This window comes from Panonychus citri, unplaced genomic scaffold (genome assembly GCF_014898815.1).
Source record: "Panonychus citri isolate SS breed McGregor unplaced genomic scaffold, ASM1489881v1 Contig00117, whole genome shotgun sequence".
NCBI classification, from domain to species: Eukaryota; Metazoa; Arthropoda; class Arachnida; order Trombidiformes; family Tetranychidae; genus Panonychus; species Panonychus citri.
Window position 1 is genome coordinate 198,468 of NW_026515522.1, and position 18,104 is coordinate 216,571.

General features: G+C 32.3%; 4 protein-coding genes and 1 pseudogene across 4 annotated transcripts; 2 read left to right on the forward strand and 3 right to left on the reverse strand.

Moving 5' to 3' along the window:
• Positions 1–275: 275 nt before the first annotated feature.
• On the reverse strand, positions 276–2,800 carry LOC128390287 (L-threonine 3-dehydrogenase, mitochondrial-like). Its single transcript, XM_053349982.1, has 5 exons — positions 2,626–2,800; positions 1,707–1,749; positions 1,227–1,620; positions 783–1,140; positions 276–695 (listed from the first exon to the last, which is right to left on the reverse strand). Exons 1-5 carry the CDS (start codon positions 2,795–2,797, stop codon positions 526–528), a joined length of 1,137 nt encoding a protein of 378 aa, XP_053205957.1. The 5' UTR covers positions 2,798–2,800; the 3' UTR covers positions 276–525.
• Positions 2,801–2,873: 73 nt separating this feature from the next.
• LOC128390290 (TM2 domain-containing protein CG10795-like) lies at positions 2,874–5,069 on the reverse strand. The gene is made up of 3 exons (XM_053349984.1): positions 4,685–5,069; positions 4,357–4,591; positions 2,874–4,267 (listed from the first exon to the last, which is right to left on the reverse strand). The coding sequence occupies exons 1-2, from the start codon at positions 5,052–5,054 to the stop codon at positions 4,362–4,364; spliced, it is 600 nt and encodes a 199-aa protein (XP_053205959.1). The 5' UTR covers positions 5,055–5,069; the 3' UTR covers positions 2,874–4,267; positions 4,357–4,361.
• A 225-nt stretch (positions 5,070–5,294) lies between these two features.
• Positions 5,295–6,765, reverse strand: LOC128390286 (pre-mRNA 3'-end-processing factor FIP1-like). Its single transcript, XM_053349981.1, has one exon. It carries the CDS (start codon positions 6,678–6,680, stop codon positions 5,394–5,396), a length of 1,287 nt encoding a protein of 428 aa, XP_053205956.1. The 5' UTR covers positions 6,681–6,765; the 3' UTR covers positions 5,295–5,393.
• Positions 6,766–7,320: 555 nt separating this feature from the next.
• Positions 7,321–14,035, forward strand: LOC128390291 (mitogen-activated protein kinase kinase kinase 15-like; annotated as a pseudogene).
• A 56-nt stretch (positions 14,036–14,091) lies between these two features.
• Positions 14,092–15,393, forward strand: LOC128390289 (peroxisomal membrane protein PEX13-like). The gene has a single exon (XM_053349983.1). The coding sequence runs from the start codon at positions 14,123–14,125 to the stop codon at positions 15,185–15,187; it is 1,065 nt and encodes a 354-aa protein (XP_053205958.1). The 5' UTR covers positions 14,092–14,122; the 3' UTR covers positions 15,188–15,393.
• Positions 15,394–18,104: the final 2,711 nt, after the last annotated feature.

Consider the following 18,104-nt stretch of genomic DNA (forward strand, 5'->3'; position numbering starts at 1 on the left):
CCTTTACATTACTACAAATCATCTTTGACACCATCTAAAGGTAATTTACAGATTCTAGTGTTCATTTATCAATCTTTACACAAATACCTGTAAATTGTTTCAATTGTAATCAATTTTAGTTAACCTAATCTAACAATTATCTTCTCAATCATATTAAACATTTTTTTAACAACCAGATTAACTGTAACAATCAAGTACATTTCAATATCCAACAGTTTAAATATCCAGGCTCACAATTAACCCTTGTTTCAAATTACAGCAATAACAAAAAAAAGTTATGGTTAATCAAATAGTCACCACAATCAACTGATTATAATCATTTTGTTTAATTATGACGAAAAATTGTCTAATTGTTGAGTAATTAAGTAATTAGAGAGTGAAAGTAAATCTAACAATGGTCAATATCTTGACCAAACATAAACAAGATCATTAGGTTAACGAAAATAATTGTGATTAGTAAATTTGTTTATGATAATTTTCAGTTTCGATTGAATTCTCATTATTGTTCAATTGTTATTCTTATAATTAATTGTTTGATTGAGCAATTAATGAATTACGATCAACATATGGACTTGATTCAGTTTCCAAAATTTTGGTCAACATTTCTCGGACTAGACAATCGATATCGAATTGGTGTCTCCAAGTCCAATCATTTCGAGCATTGGTATCGTCAAAGACTTGAGGCCAACTTTCCGCTATATGAACACATAAAAATAAAATTAAATTGTTTTTAGTTAATTGTTTTTATCGGTTACAGATTAGACTTTTGGATCAATTATTACCAATTTGCTGACGAGAATCGGGTTCATAAGAGACTTCCAGGTCTGGAATATATTTCCTTATGGCCTGAACTAATTCCTGTGGACTGAAACTCATCGCGGTTATATTATAAATCCGCCGTGGAAGCTGCTCAGGGGTAACATGCATAAACTCAACTAGAGCTCGAAGACAATCATCAATGTAAATCATTGGAAGTCGAGTGTCCGGCTTAAGGTAACACTTGTAGTGGCCAAATTTCAAAGCCTTGTGGAAAATATCAACAGCATAATCGGTTGTTCCGCCTCCGGGCGCGGTATCAGCCGATATTACACCAGGGAATCGAAGGCAACGAAAATCTAAACCGAACTTATGATTATAATACTAAAAAAAGAGAAAACAAAGAAAAAACGATCAATCGAATTTCAGAGAAAAGAAAACACAGTTCGAAGGTTCGATTTCCACTGTACCTCTCCAAGTAGCTCAGCGTGAACCTTGGAAACACCGTAAATTGTTTTAGGCCTTTGAACACAAACATCGGGCGTTGGATTTCGCGGTGAATCAGGTCCAAAAGCACCGATAGTGCTTGGAACAAATAACCTGAGCTTATATTGTTTCGCCAATTCCATGATATTGTGAAGACCTTCAACATTTATCCTCATCGCTAAAGGAACATTATTTTCACCGATTGCACTTAATAAAGCACTAAAGTGAATCAGCCAATCGACACGATGATTAACGATAATTTCTTGAAGATTCTTAAAGTCCAGAACATCGGCAAACAGGTAAGGCCCTTTGTTCAATACTTGATCAGGTGCTCGAATAATATCCGTCATAATAATATTATTAGAACCATAGATATCCCTGTAATCGAACAGAAGAAAAAAAATCAATATTATCATCGATTTAAACAATTTAATCCAACCAAATCATGCGGAACAATTAATTACCTTAATTTACGAGCTAATCCAGTTCCAAGCTGACCAAGACTTCCTGTAATTTAGTAAATTGAGAAAAGTATTTCAACAATTAAAAACTTTTTCCCTTCTCAATTTGCTTACAAAGATTAAAATCTATCACTGGAAATTATTATTAATATTTCCAATGGTTGAATAATCAAAGGATTAGGATTATCCAATAACAGCTGATGATACTTAATCCAAGGTGAAATTTAAGTCTTGAAAATTTATCACCAACTTGGAATCAGGTAAATCTAATAAACCTTTCCTCAAGTAGATTAGTTTCTAAATCCTATTTGGATCAAAGAAGCTAAAAGATAATCTTACCAAGTCATTGTTAATCCATCGTCAACAATTTGACAGGTAAAACTGAATAATTAAACTAGTTAATTATCTACTGGATTAAGAATCAAAGTTCAGGTTAATGGAAACGGAAATGGATATTTAGATTCTCATATCGATCAATACATAATAACAATTTGATGGCTCGAAAATAATGATAAGATTGACAAGAGATGATTTAATAAATGATTATCACGATTAAATTTGCTAATCACTTTAAATCCAAAGAAAACATAAATCATAAATCATTGCAATTGAAAATTATCATCAATATAAAATGATATTATTATTATGAAGAAAAAGATTTAAACAATCAGTTAATGAGATTAAATTTGATTGTGGTAACAATTGATTGGGAAAATTGGTTAAATCAATTGCTACTGTTTGGTTGATTGCCTGTGGCTTTAAAACTCAAGGTATTACAATTGAGCTGATCACTAGGAGATAATTTAATTCCTTTTAAATTGTTTCAGCTTCTGTTGGTTAATCAAACAATTTTCTCAATTGTTGTTCAAATCATTTAACTCATTTAATCCTTAAGACAACAGGTATGGATTAAGACACTAACCTGTTATCAATATTTTCGGGGGTTTTGATAGTTTCTCAAAGTGTTTATAATTTTCACGATGAGAAGATGATGTTGATGAATAAACTAATTGTGGACTAATTGTTGACCCAAGTTTCCAATGGTTAAACAGTTTCGTCATATGGTGTTGATACTTTGATGGTGAAAGAGTCATAATTAACTATAAAGTTACACTAAATTGTTACGAAAACGAAAATGAAAAAACAAACAAAAAGAGATGATTAAATGAATCAAGTAAACAATCAAGGATGAACAATTAATCAGTTGATTAGTTGATTCAATTTCACATGAGCAATATAATAATAACAAATTAAGAACGTGAAACAATTAAGGGAGTTTACAGTTTGTCGAGTTTGAGTTCAAATTGTGACAGAAAAAGTGTAATTGGGATTACAATTAGAATGGAAATTTTCAATTGTGACGTTGATTAGGAATAGATTGTAATTCTACCTGTTGTATTTAAAAATCGAAACTGGAAAATGATAAATGAGGGAAACCTCAGAAAAAGAAGATAACTAGCCTTGGGCGAAGAAGAAAATTTTCTTCTCTCCCGATGATGATGATCAAATCGACCTAATCTCTCTTTCTATTTCTCTTTCTCCTTTTCGTTCTCTTTTCTTTTTCCTTTTTAATTCAGGTAAAAACACGTTTATCAGCTTACAATAAGATCCTCCAGGTAAATTTAGACTTCTAATCATTAGAATCCGATTTATCTTTTTTTTTAATTTTTTCTTTCTCTTCTCCTTTCAATCGGTGTGTGTGTGTCTATGGATGGTTTCCTTTTCCGTTTGGATACTTTTTCCAAGTCAAAAGCAGTTGATAGGTCGAAATTGGTCTTCAATTGGACTACTGGTCATTTCTTTTTCGTTCTCGAGTGGGTCAAGTTTTGTACATTCATTTCTTTCGGTTAATCAGGATTTCGTAAAAATATTTATCCTTGAAATGGAAAAAATTAAAATGATTGACAGCTCAGAATTGTTGTTGTTGATGATGATTATGATGAGGGGAAAACAGGAAAGCCCAGAAAGCCTTAGGCAAATGATGGTAAGAATCAGCATGATGATTATAGTCTGTTGTTGATGAGCAGAGTTGGAGAGAAAGATTGAAAATTAATCGGTTAAATTGCACAATCAATTTAATCATCACCAGTTTTTCTTGATATATACTGTTGCTAACGCCATAACGAGATGTCTGTTTCCATGAAGAGGATTGTCCATGATGATCATCGTCATCATTTAGTTATTGAAACTTTTCAACAATTAGTAACCAACAGTTAGTCATCTGATTAATTTGGTGTCATTTTCGTTTTTTTTGGTTAATTGTTATTGGGAAACAAGTCAATTCCTTATGGCAGTGATTGAAGAACAGATTGATTAACCAGAACCATTTCGCTTTCAGTTACAAATTGATTTGTGTGAGATAATTAACAAACAATTTACATGGTGAAAATATAGAAACATTTTCATTGATTAAAAGGTGAATCCATTTTTCGGTCAATTCAAATTTTAGTCTCTTCTGAGAGAGAAATAGAGATAATTGGATGTTTGGAAGAAATTTCGAAATCATTGAACAATCAGTCCACATTCTGAATTTCGAATAATTGACTTAATTAAACCATTATCATCTAAAATTGACGAAGAAAAAAAACAGAAAAACAACATTATAATCAAGTCTAATTGGAAAAGCAAACAAATCAATCAATTATTAGCTTACAGAATTCAAAGTTCACTTCTATTCAAAGGCCAACTACCATTATCCATATGAACAATATTCAATCGAGGTCCATAATATTTGATTATATAATTAGAGTTGTCAACTGGTTTAAGTACTTGTAAAGCAATTAAAATGATATCAATAAATTGCAGAATAAAAAAACATCCAAATGTACACAATTTAAGTAGACCAATCGCTGGATAACCAAGGTAAAAACGATCAGCTCCAAACATACCTAAGAATAACCATAACCAAAGAAACAATAGACAAGAAAGATAATCAGTTAATAAGAAAACTAATCAATTAATAGTTAACAATTAAAACAAACCTAAAAAAATTGATAATAACAAAGCAGTTTCAAAATGATAACCATTTGTATAGAGACAATCAATTTCCATTGAGAAAGTGGTTACATTTTTATCTGGATAACCTTTACAATAAAAACCCTCACCAAGAGAGCAATTTATTTTAGCTTTATTAGTTTTATCACAATTAACAGGTTGTTGGGTAGTTGAATCAATTATCGGTTCACTACAATTAAATTGTCCAACAAGAGGAGACAAACAATCAGCAGCAATTGATTTCCTACCACGTTTAGCTAATCCTGGAATCATATTACTGTTAACCGATGAGTTGACGTAATTAAGACTCACAATTAACATCAAACTGTAAGGTAAAAGGAGATAATTGATTTGCATTGTTAATCGGATTAATTAAATTCTACATTTAGAAAGGAAAATGATAATTGTGATTATTGGAAAATTAGAATTGGAAAAATTTTTGTAAACAGAAAATGAAAAACAGCTGATTGAGTTTGAGCGCGAATTTGAAACATTTTGATTGGAATAAATTTAATTGAAATGATTGTGAGAATCTAAAAAAAGAGAAAATTGTTTTTCGAATGATGTTTTACAATTAGAGAGAGAGAGAGAGAGAGAGAGAGAGAGGTTTTGTTTGATTTGTTGATTGGAGGAATTTTAGATTATTTAAATAAGTATTTAAGAAGAAGAAAAAAATATATTCTTATTATTAGTCGATCATCTTCTGGTTCTTTTTTCTCTGTCTTCTTTATCTCGACTTTTTCGACGAGTTTCATCTCGTTTCGAGTTTCGACCAGATTTTTCACGACTACTACTTTCACGGCCACTTCGCCGATCTCGATCATCTTTTGAGGTTTGTAAATCACGACGATCTCTTCGATCTTTATCATCACGTTTATCTTTATCATCTCTTTTATCTTTATCTTCTCGTTTATCTTTGTCATCTCTTTCACTTCGACGTTTAGATGATGATGATGATGATGATGAGGTAGTTCGATGTTCCTTTTTTTCTGGTTCTTCTTCGTATTTTCTTTTAATTGGTAACATTCCATAATCAACTGGTGGACAGTTAATTGTTGGAACACTAGCAGGATGAGGTGGGAAAATATTCATTCCAACATGAGGAGGTGGAATACCAAATGGAGGTGGTGGATACCATAAAGATTGCATAGTTGGTGGTGGTGGTGGAGCTAAAATTGGACCAAAATTACCACCGGAGTGATCAAGTTGTTCCGGTGTATCGGGCGGTCGACGACTGGCAATCATTGATGGAGTACTTGGTGTACCACCGCCGATAACATCAATTGTACCTGAAGGTTTTCTACCCGGTGGAGGACCAGCTTTCTTTGTTAATCCTAATCCCGAGTATTTGGAATTCTCGTTTACACTGGCAACAGGTATTGTCGATTCCTTTGGTGGACTAGTATTTGGACCTTGACTTGTGGTAATTGAAATTGGTTGATCTCTTTTGATAACTGGTTCATCATCTGAAGATCCACCGCCACCTCCGGTTAACATTTGTTGAATTTTCTTATGCTTCTCACAATAAGATTTCCATGTCATCTCATTAAAACCATAATTGAAATAATCGGTTAAATCGGCTCCCGGTTTTCTCCAGGGTTTCTCTTTCATTGTATCAACATCAAAATCAAGAATTGATGAACCTTCATAAATACCAACAGCGTCCAAATCAAGGCCAACATTTTTTGATTTACCACTTGTCGCCCTTTTAGCGATATTGAAACTAAGAGGTTGATATGTTGGTGGTTCAGGTGCTTTCAGTTCACCGATGATAATATTTATATCATCACCTTCATCACCATCATCATCATCTTCTTCATCATCATTATCCTCAGGATGTTGTTCATTTTGATCATCATCATTTTCACCAGCAACAACGGAGACATCAACGTCCCCACCACCAAGAGAATCACTAACATTGTTCACACTGTTGTTCGCTTCTTCGTCAACATTGTTGAGAAATGCTTCAGTTGACAATTCCATTGGAATTAATTAGAAGAAAGAAAATCAATAAGAAAAAACAACCAAAACTCAAACAAAAAAAAACGCCAATAAACAAACTGACACTTCGATTAACCAAAATGAGGAAAAAAAGAGCATCGATAGTATCGAACATGCGCACATGCTTAACATCGAAATATCGATCAATCGAAAGAATCGAAAATTTTTTGTTCTTCGATTTTTCAAAAACTGCGCCAAAATTTTCTTCTTTTTTTCCTAATGAATGAAGTTCCAATATAATCCAATAGATTTCACTCTCCATCAACATGTAAATTTAGAGTCCAAAATTTGGAATCCAAATTGATAAAGTTAATCATATGATCGTTAAGCAAAAATTAGTTAATTTAGTTACATGATTGAAACTCTTGAGCTATTTATTTAAATAGCACAAGAGAATCTGAATCAAGAATATAATTTGAGTTGTTTAAAATTAGAATCAACATATAGTTAACTATCCAAGTGAACATCATATTTACCAGTTTAATTGTTTTCTCGTCTTCACCAAATTAGATTAACTTTTAACAAAATTAATTTTATTTGTTTACATTTGTTTATCTCTCTCTCTCTCTCTCTCTCTCTCTCTCTCTCATTTTCTTATTCCTTATTGTTAATTGTTTACTATCACCATTCACTTATGTTAATTTGAAGTATCTGCAATTACGAGGTGTTCATGTGATTGTTTTGTTTTCTGATTTACTTTTATTAGTAACTTGAATATTTTTTTTTCTCTCTCTCTCTCTCATTGACAACAAAGTGATTGGAAAATTAAATTGTTCAATTGACAACCTTTTAATCAGTTACCCATCCCCTTTATACACCAAACTATGGGTACTATTGAAAGATCATCAAGTGAAAAAATGGTTACTGATGTTTACGAACTTAAACCAAGACCCAGAGTTGAAGTTGTTTGTGTGATGGATTTGGTAATTTTAAATGATAAAAATTAAACTAATTAACTAAACAACCTGATTACTAATAGTAATTTACTAATGATATTTTCCATTTCTTTTCTAGACTTTGGCTTCATCATCATTATCTCAACGGAAAATTGCCTATGAAGAGCTTCAAGAAGCTTGTGAAGCTTCAAACGCTTCATTACATTTAATTTTATTCCAAACATGGGATTTCGGTGAAATGTCCGCAGTTGAACAATTTCATGGAGCCGATGTTGCAATAATTGACCTTAGTGTCCAAGAACAACAGAATTCATTACTCTATCTTCTTGATGTTCGTGAAAGTTTCGGAATGAAGCAAAATATACTTCTTTTTAATGAATTTAATACTGAAAGTGCTTTACAATTAAGACTTACCTGTTGAAATTATACTCTAATTTCATATCGAGTCAATGAAAATAAACAATGTATCGTAACGGAGCCCAATGTCATCAATAGGCTTGGAAATGGTGATATAATTACCTCATCTGAAACTAAAATCCTTCTCCATGTTAAAATTAACCAAAATTTTACAAGAGATTGAGATACAAACAAAGTAAGTTAATCAAAGTTTTCGCTGATGAAAACGAGACTAATTTACTGATTTTCTTTTTCTTTTAAGAGCTCATATGAAGGAAAAGTTTCTCGGTGATTTGAGAAAAGCTCGTGATGAAAATACTGGTGAAAAATTAAGGGGAACTCTTCATAACCTGAGAAAACGTCTCGCTGATCCTAACCTGATTTCCATGGAGACAGTTTACAATATGTTCATGTCATTTCGAGAGATTCAAGATTACGACGCAATGATTAAACTATTCACAAACAGTTCCTCATCTAAAGTCAACCGTTAGCTCAGCGATTCTTTATCTCTATGCATTTGCCCTTAATCGTCGTAACAAGGAAGGTGATAGAGAGAAAGCGCTTAAATTTATCTCCATGGCCTTAGAACAAACGGAAGGCCATGTTCCCGATATCATTTGTCTTTGTGGTCGAATTTATAAAAATATGTTCGTCGAATCGACATATACCGATGATGTTAGTCTTATGAATGCAATCAAATGGTTTCGAGGTTCAACCAAACGAATACGCTGGTATTAATCTGGCCACTCTATTAGTTATCGATGGTGCCAATTTTGCAGCCTCCGAGGAGCTACAACGAATCGGAATGGTTCTGTCCAACCTTATCGGTCGAAAGGGTAGTTTGACATCTCTACAAGAGTATTGGGATGTTGCCACTTTCTTTGAGATCTCAGTTCTTGCCGAAAATTATGCCAAAGCCGTTCAAGCCTCCGAATGTATGTTTAAATTAAAGCCACCCAATTGGTACCTAAAATCGACCATAGGTAACATCCGACTGATCAATCGATTCCGTAAGAAACCGGAAGACGCTGAAAGGTCACCCGATGAGCATATATTTAACTTTTGGATGGAATATTTTATCGATGCCACTGATGAAGAGATTAGCGATGTTATCAAGTTTCCCATTCTAGTCCTCGAACCTACCAAAACGTATCAGCCCAGTTACGCGACAGTTAATATGGATGCCGATGAGAAATCTGTCCAAATAACCAATGTTTGCCTCGATTGTATGAAAAAAATGGACTGTCGTCGACTCCACAATTGGGTGATTGAAGCATCAAACATTAGAGGCGTTAGGTGAGTTATTAATTAACTTAAATTGTTACACAATTTGTTTTTCTATTTCTAAATCAGTTTTAATTAAATTTGATTAGATTGAATTAATTTGAATTTACCCAACACAAGGTTAATATTATCTTTGGGTTTTTCTGATTATTATTATTATTATTGTTTACAATTAACTAACTGTAAACATTTTGTGAACAATTAACTTTATAGTTTAAATTGTTTAAATATTTAATTTATCATCTCTTAAATGGTTAAGGTTAATTAATTGTCAATTAACATTGAAATTCAATGTTATTCAATCGCACAATTAATAAACTCAAACTTTGAGTCTCAAAGTTTTTGATGAACTATTCAATCATCTTATCAACAAGATTACATTTTAATTAATAGTTTATCTCATTGGTAACAAATCAATGTAAATTAACCTTGGCAGCTTTTAATTAATAATTAAAATTGTCATTCCTCTGAATGTTTCAATCAAAATCAACTACACCAATACTCATGTGACTTGAATATTGGATCTCTTAAATACAACTTATATTCGTCGAGTTTAATCCTTAAGGTCAACAAGTTCATGATTGATTTTTTGACGATTTTTTCTGATGATCAATTGATATAAACGGAAGGGTCAGTGCTATTAAATCATAACTCTTATCCAAGTTGTACCAAAGTAAAAAAATGTTTCGAAATTTTCAGTTTTTTTACTTCAAAATGCAAAAGCAAAAAACTCTACTAAACATTGAAGAAAAACCAATGACCAGAATAAATCATTCACCCAAAAGGTTGACCTTTTTGTTTGAATTGAGACGAAATTCATTCCCAATAAACTGATAATACTTTCGTAAGAAAGTTTGTTAATAGTGTTTTTTTGGGACCCATGCTCTTCTCCCTCTCTTTCTTTTCGAAGCTCGCAAAAAAAACCTTAACTCGTACATACAAAAATTGAGCCAGAATTTCTTATGAATGGCCGCTTCGATCGAGTTTGGACTATTTTACGTTTCGTAGGATATTAAGCTGAATCTTTTGATATCTCGACATCGAATAGAATCCTTGTAGCTTGTATGTAATCTTAACTGAAAAATCCACATCTTATTCATATTTATTATTATGATGATAATCGCTCATTAAATTGAAAAGTTTAATGAAGAGACGAGAAAATATCATAGACAAATTAAACAATCAACAAATTAGCAATTGATTATAATAAAACTGATTGTTAACTAATCATTAGTTGTCAAAATGTTTTTTATTATTATTAAAAGTCTGTTTGATGCATCAATTGAATAACACTATTTAATCAAAATAGTTTTCTGTTTCTGCAGATGAGCTAACAATTTAGGTTCAATTGTCCCTCTTTTAACATAAAGTTAATTGTGAACATAATTATTTAATTGTCAATTGAGATTTTCTTTTCTCTCTAATAATTGTATAATCGCAAAATTGTAATCATTTAATTATCTCTAATGAGCTCATGAGTTTGAATCAATTTAACAACTAATTGGAAATTTTCAACAATTAATCATTTTTATCGTAATTGTAATTAACTTTTTGAATCTCTTTTATCCTTTAGTCTCTACAAGCGAGATGAGAGATGCCTTTTCCTTTATGTCCATTTAAACTCGGATGATTTTCAAATGTTTTTCCCATCTGAAGCTTTGAGAGCTCGATTTCATCAGCTGATCGTGGAGATGACTGGTGATCAAGGTTTAATTGCTGACCTTGGAGCTCAGTATGACAATGAACCGATGGTATTTCTAGGCCTGAGATTATTTTCAAAGTTGGTTTTCACAAGGAACACCCAGAGATACCACAATCTCTTTCAGAACGAGCTAAAGAATTTATTTTACGCTGTTTCGATCCTAATCCAGATACTCGAGCGACCGCCGCTGAATTACTTGAACATCACTTTTTAGCTGAGAATCATCATGGAAACCGGAAAAAGAAAACAATACCCATGTCATCCTCTCCTACACCCCATAAACAGAGTCACCTTGATTTCAATCGTAGCATCTCTGTTCCTGCTGAATCTCATCAACCTCGAGACGATCGAAGTCCAGATTCAAGGAATCGATTCGAAAGTGCCGATGATGTGACCAAGTAAGTATTTTCTCTCTCTCTCTCTCTCTCTCTCTCTTAAGACAATTAGGATCAAATTCTCAACTTTTAATCTTCAAGCTTAATTGAGTAGCTCTTTCAACGTTCAATCAATCAGATACAATTAATTGAATTCCAATTATTATCTTGCTTACGATTTTGTTAATATTGATTAGAAAAACATTTCCATCAACAATTACATTTATTAGCTTGATTGTTCATCGATAATAACTTGATAAACTAAACAATGACCCACAATCTAATAGCTACTAACTAACTCTCTCACTCACTCACTCCCTATCTCAGAAATGATAATTAATTGAATGAGAACAAAAAATTGATTACCAATCAAGATCACGGAACTTATCCTTCAGATTCATTAATAATTATCATGATTAACAATATTCGTTATTAGTATTTAATGAAGGTCGTTGGATTATTATCATATCATTCAAATACACTTAAATTTAACCAGTAAAAATCAACTTCTAACTGAGGCCTTTGCACATAATCAAATTGATAATAATTACTGTTGGTAATCATGATTGATAATATTTAAGAAATTAAATGTTATCTTATTTTCTTTACGATTTCTATTAATAGTGATAACTTTTGTAAAGTATTATAATATTATCACTTTAACCATAATATCAACCGTGAGAGTGGATAAAGTAAATTATCATTTATGTAAATAATTAAAACTAATTGTGTTTACCATTTTGTGGGTGATTGATCACTTGATGATTTACAAGCTTGATTAACAATTTAATTATCATTTTGCTTTCTTTACAATAATAGTAATAATAATGACAAATCAATATCGTAAAATCCAAATTGCCCTGAAGGCAAACAAACAACAACAATTAACATTTAATTGTAATCCACTTGTATCGTCAAAATCAAAATCAATTACGATTGGATTTTCTTTTAATAGTTTTTTTCTCTCTCTCTCTCTCTCTCTTTCATTGTTTTAATTAACTTTTTTTGGCATGTTAATCATTTTAATTAATTGTCTTAATTGTTTCTTGATAATCTACTCGTTTTAACTACAGACTAAAGGATGAAACAAATTGTAGTGGAAAAAATGAAAATCGGAGACCCAAATTAGATCGCCTAGTAATCCCTGGTTCCCAAAGTTCATTAAGGTACTCAAATAATCAAATTAACAATTAATCCAATTCTCTCAATTAACCGGATTAAATTTTCTCTTTTCGTTTCCATTGAACTTTTTTTCTTACTCTGCGTTGTCTTTTCATCTGATTAGTTGGAAATGTTCAAAGTTTATCAATATTCAATTAGTTATTCGAAATTTTCTGAACCTTTTGCTTTTGTTTCGACAGGTATGAAGATGCGCCTTATGCCCGACGGAATAGCGGAAGTATAATGAGCCCACCAATCGAAAGTGCCTCGACTACCCCGCGCGACGGTGACACTGGAGGATTTTATTTGTTAAAGAAAGACTCTGAAAGGAGAGCGACATTAGTACAAGTTTTAAATGACGATTCTCATCTTATGTGTGACACTTGGTTACATTTACTCCAGCAAAATATTCAAGGTCTTCTATTGACCTCCGATCATCTTCATCAACTACTGGCGGGTATTCGTGACTTCATGCCCGAACAAGATAAAGCTCCACTGGCCCAAGCGATTTCTTTCGTTAAAGAAGAACTTGAATTTGATGGAATCAATCAAATTCAATTGGCACTTTTATTAGCCCAAGATGCGGTTAATCGAGTCCTTAGATGTCATAATATCAAACCTCATTGGATGTTTGCTTTGGACTCGCTGGTTCGAGGAGCTGTTCAAGCAGCGATAACAATCCTTTCCCCAGAATTGGGTGAAAATTTAGCCGGCGATTCAAGGAGAGATAGTCGAGAATTAAGTCCACCCGATAATAGATTGACTGGAGCTGATCCATCAACCGCTTCGGCAATATCAACATTAGCTTCAATTCAATCAGCTATTCATTTACCTTCACGATCCTCTGCTCTTTCAGCCGCTCACTCTCATCATTTTGATCAAATTAACCGTAATCACCATGACCAGTCAATCCATCGATCTGATTCACCTGATTTTGATGAAGAAAAATCTTGCCAATGGAGGAGAAAATATGAAAAAGTTAGAGCCGAGAATTTAGATTTGTTTCAACAACTACTTACAACAGAAAACCAACTTAATTTCTTATTAAAAGCTCAACTTGCCGAGAGACAGAAACAAATTAAATCCTTTATCTCATCAAATAATAATCTCTCCCTTCCAAATGGCTCAAATCAACATGAAACACCACCAACATCTCAATCAATGGATCAAACAATTAACCTTACCAATCAATCAACAAAATTACCAAATATCATAATCGGTAGCGATTCATTCAATGGTGTCGATCAAAGCTCAAGTAACCAGTTAAAATCTCATACAAACAAATGACAATCAAAGTACAAGTGAAACAAAATCATGAAAAGTTGTGACAAATTTGATAAAAGGCCAAAACATCAACAAAATGGACAAAAATAATCATCAATCTTAATTATATTTTCATTTAAATTAAATGCATCAAATGTTAATCCCCCGACCCTCACATAGATGGCAGCATAAACTTAAACTGTCTGTAAACAAATCGGTTTACTGAAATGTCATTAAAAAAATTGTATTTCTTGTTATCAATCAATTGATTGTTTTGATTTTCCTCTTGTGATAATTGTTTTGTTTTCGCCGTTGAATTTGATTGTAAACCTTTTCCGTGTATAATCAATGACTAATGTAAATTCAAATTCAGATGAAACCACAGGTCACGGGCCTCCACCGGTTCCTGCGAGGCCTTTTCACAATTCAATCTCTCGCCCTTGGAATTCAGGTTATTCAAATTATGGTTTTGGTGGTAATTACAATCGTTTCAATGGATTTACTGGTCTAGGTTATGGTGGAGGATATGGTGGCTATGGTGCTGGTGGATTCGCAGGTTATGGTGGAGGATATGGTGGATATGGTGCTGGTGGATATGGATCAGGTTATGGTGGATTTGGACCATCAATTGGAAACGATTTTATCAGAATAGCGGAAGAAACTTGTGGTCAAAGTTTCCAATCACTTGAATCGGTTGTCCAATCGGTTTCATCTGTAGCCATGATGCTTGAGTCAACCTATTTTGCTGTTCACTCTTCATTCAGAGCAGTTCTTGGTGTTGCTCATCATATTTCATCGCTTAAAGATCAACTGTCACAATTTACTAATCAAATACCAATTGTAAGATTTTTACTCTCAGTGGTGAAAAAGATTCTCTATTTTCTTGGAATCATTTCCTCGAATAGTTTAATTGACCATGAAAGAGCTTGGAGAGAAGCCACTTCAGCAAATATACGTTTAAATGCTGACGGAACATTTAACCCATTTTTAAGTGGAAAAGACCCTGTAACAAGTAGATCGTCATCATTACCGATATTAATTTTTTTCGGCCTAGTATTAGGTGCACCTTGGATGATTTGGACATTACTTAAAAGATCAACACGAAAAGTGTCCCATGTAAACACTGAATGGTCAATCGGTAAAGATGAACATTATATTGGTCAAGCTCTTTATCCATTTACAACCAATTCTCAAGGTGAATTACCCTTAACTACCGGACAGAAGATTCTAATTGCTCCCAAAGATATTCAACCTAAAATTGGTGATTGGTTATTAGCTGCAATCGATGGACAAATTGGTCTAGTTCCCGCTAATTATATTAAAATAATTGAATATAAACCATCATCTAATCAACAATTAGATGATCAAGATAAACAATCTCAGGAAAAACAAACAGATCAACAGAAATTATGATTTTTTCTTACCTGTTGTTGATAAACACAAAGTTACCTTATCATCATAATCATCATCATCATCATCACCATCATAATTATCGCAATTATCATCAAGCTATCATCTTTTTTAGCCAATTAATTAAAAAGGAAAGGAAATAACAACAATTATCTATCATGATATTGTTTACAAAATAAATTACTTTGCAAACAACAACAAATTTTCAATTACTCGTTACCCCAGAAGTCACAATTTCTTATATACACTTTGTCATCTTTTCTCTTCCTCATCTTTTTTTTAATTTGTTTTTCTCAGTTTCTCCTATCATCTCCATCATCATAATCATCATCATCATACTGGTTAATGGTTAATGGAAGAAACCAAGAAAAAAGACAAGGAGCAAAAAAGAAAGAAGCAATTTAAACTTCACTTAAAGGTCATTGAATAATTGAGAGTAAACAGCGCAAACGGATTAACGAGGACAAGATGATATTTATACAAATTAAGAGACGAAGATTAAGGGAGAAGAAGAAGAAGAAGAGAGAACCTGAGAGAGAGAGAGAGAGAGAGAGCGTTTCATCATCTTATTTCGTTTGTTACCTTGGCCTCATCCTTACGGGCAACAGGTTTTAAGCGAAAAAGATGAAGAACTTCATCTATCTCTTTATCCTCCTCCTTCTTTCGTTTAATGATCTTTCCTTCTTCTTCCCTTGTTACCTTTACTTCATCATCATCATCATCATCTTATTCTTCACAAACATTGACTTTTTTTCTTATCCAGCCCTTGGATCTTTTTACCTTTTAAGGTGTTCTCTCTCTCTCTCTCTTTATCATCTTCTTCCTCCTTCACTCTTATATAATCATAATGATGATGATGATGGGTCCTTACAGAAGAAGTCAAAGAGTGAAGAAAAAAGATAATCACTTTTGAGGGGCTTATCTTCATCTTCTACCAAGTGAAAGGAGAGGAGGTGGTGGGAGGGAGAGAGGGTGAGATAGCCACAGAAGTGAGAGAGAGAGAGGTTGTCCGGTATGAAGATTGTTTTTTTACCTTAAAATTACAGAAAATTGGTGACTCTCCAAGCAAATAGCTAGAGAATGAGATCAAAGAGATTGATGCAAGTAATGATGATGATGATGATGAGAGAGAGAAGAGCAAAAAATGATCTTAAAGAAGAAAAAAAGTCGAAGAAGATAAAAAGATAACTTTCTTTTCCAAGGATCAGGTCAATTTCATGTTCGTATCTTGATAGGGTTGGTAAACCAAGATTAACTTGGTAGTTTACCTTTATCATCATCATCATCATCTCATCATCATTAACTTGCTTTTCATCTTCCTTTTCAACTCCCACCTTAATCTGAATCGTTGTTGTTTTGTTCATTTTTCCTTCTTACCAATATTTCCAGTTTATGCCTTAACCTTTAACCTCAAATTTACACACTCAAAATATGCATTAGATGTAAATGATTATCGTATTTTTTTTATATTTATGAATTTAAAATTTAATATCAAATGATTTGTATAAATGATCAAAATTTATCTCAACTACAATTGAAAATTTACAAAAGCAATTGAATTATTATAAACATTTACCTGTAAATAAAAAACAGGTAATCAAATCAATAAAGTAATTGAATTACATATTATTATTATTACAATAAAGTAAAATAAATTTTTCTTTCTGATTGTTACTCGTGAGTGTATGTATCAACTCAATTTGCAATTTAATTTAATTGCAATCATGAGGATAACAGTAATTTGTCAATTGTTATCAATTATTAGTTGATTATTGAACAATCAACAAACTTTTTCGCAATTTAATCAATACCCTAATCTTCATATTAACTGAATGACATTTATTTTTGCTTTAATCTCTCTCTCTCTCTCTCTCTCTCTTGATTAACTGATTGTTGATTTCATAATTTATTTGATTAGTTGATTGTTAACTTTGATCAATCAAATTATTTCATCTTGATCAATGATAATATTAACTCCAAATTAACTTTATCATAATTTTTTCATTACCTTACCTTTCATCATCATCAAATATTGATTCAGCTTATGGATGATGAAGATGATGAGGATGATGATTATAATGAGACTGATAATCAGATAGAACTTTTTTTCTCGATTTTTTCTTCTTCCTCTTTCTCTCCTTTCGATCTGAAACTACAATTGAACTACTTCCATAATATTTATCAATAATATCATATTACTCTGAATCTCTCATTACCTGAACCATGGGATTTTTTTGTCATCTTCTTCTTCATCATCTTCCTGTGACTCAAATTTCTATTAGCATTTCATAACTTCGCCATCCTCAACATTATCTTCTTGCGCTTTTTTTTATCTCTCAATCATCATCATCCACATGATCTTCTTCTTGCTCATTTTTTTCTTCATCATCATCATCATCTTCCTCTTTTATCTTTTCGTCCTTTTTTGCTTCTCTTGATCAGGATCACGTTCAAATATCACGCGGACTTTTTTCCACTCTCTATTGTGCTCATTGTCTATTCTTTCCTCTGTTGAAGAAGATGATGATGACCATGAGAAAGAGAAGAACAAGGAGAGAGAAATATATATATAAAATTCTGGATCGATTCAGTATCAGGAAAGAAGAAAAAAGAAAAATTTTTCTCCTCTACTTTTTTTCTTCGATTTTTTTCTCATTTCTCCTTCACCAACCCAATTTTCTGTCAACATGATGATATAATTTCAATTCTTCCGAAAAAATATAACAGTTGATATCATGTATTCATTGTTGAGTTAATTAATTGTTGCTCAAAGTATATTATTAGTTTCTATTGTTTCCAATTGGCTGTTTACTGATTGAGAAAGTTAATTGACACACGAAAATGAAATAATAAACTAACAAAGGTAAAAAGAGAGAGAGAGAGAGAGAGAAATCTCCATGGTGAAGAAAAAGAAATATGA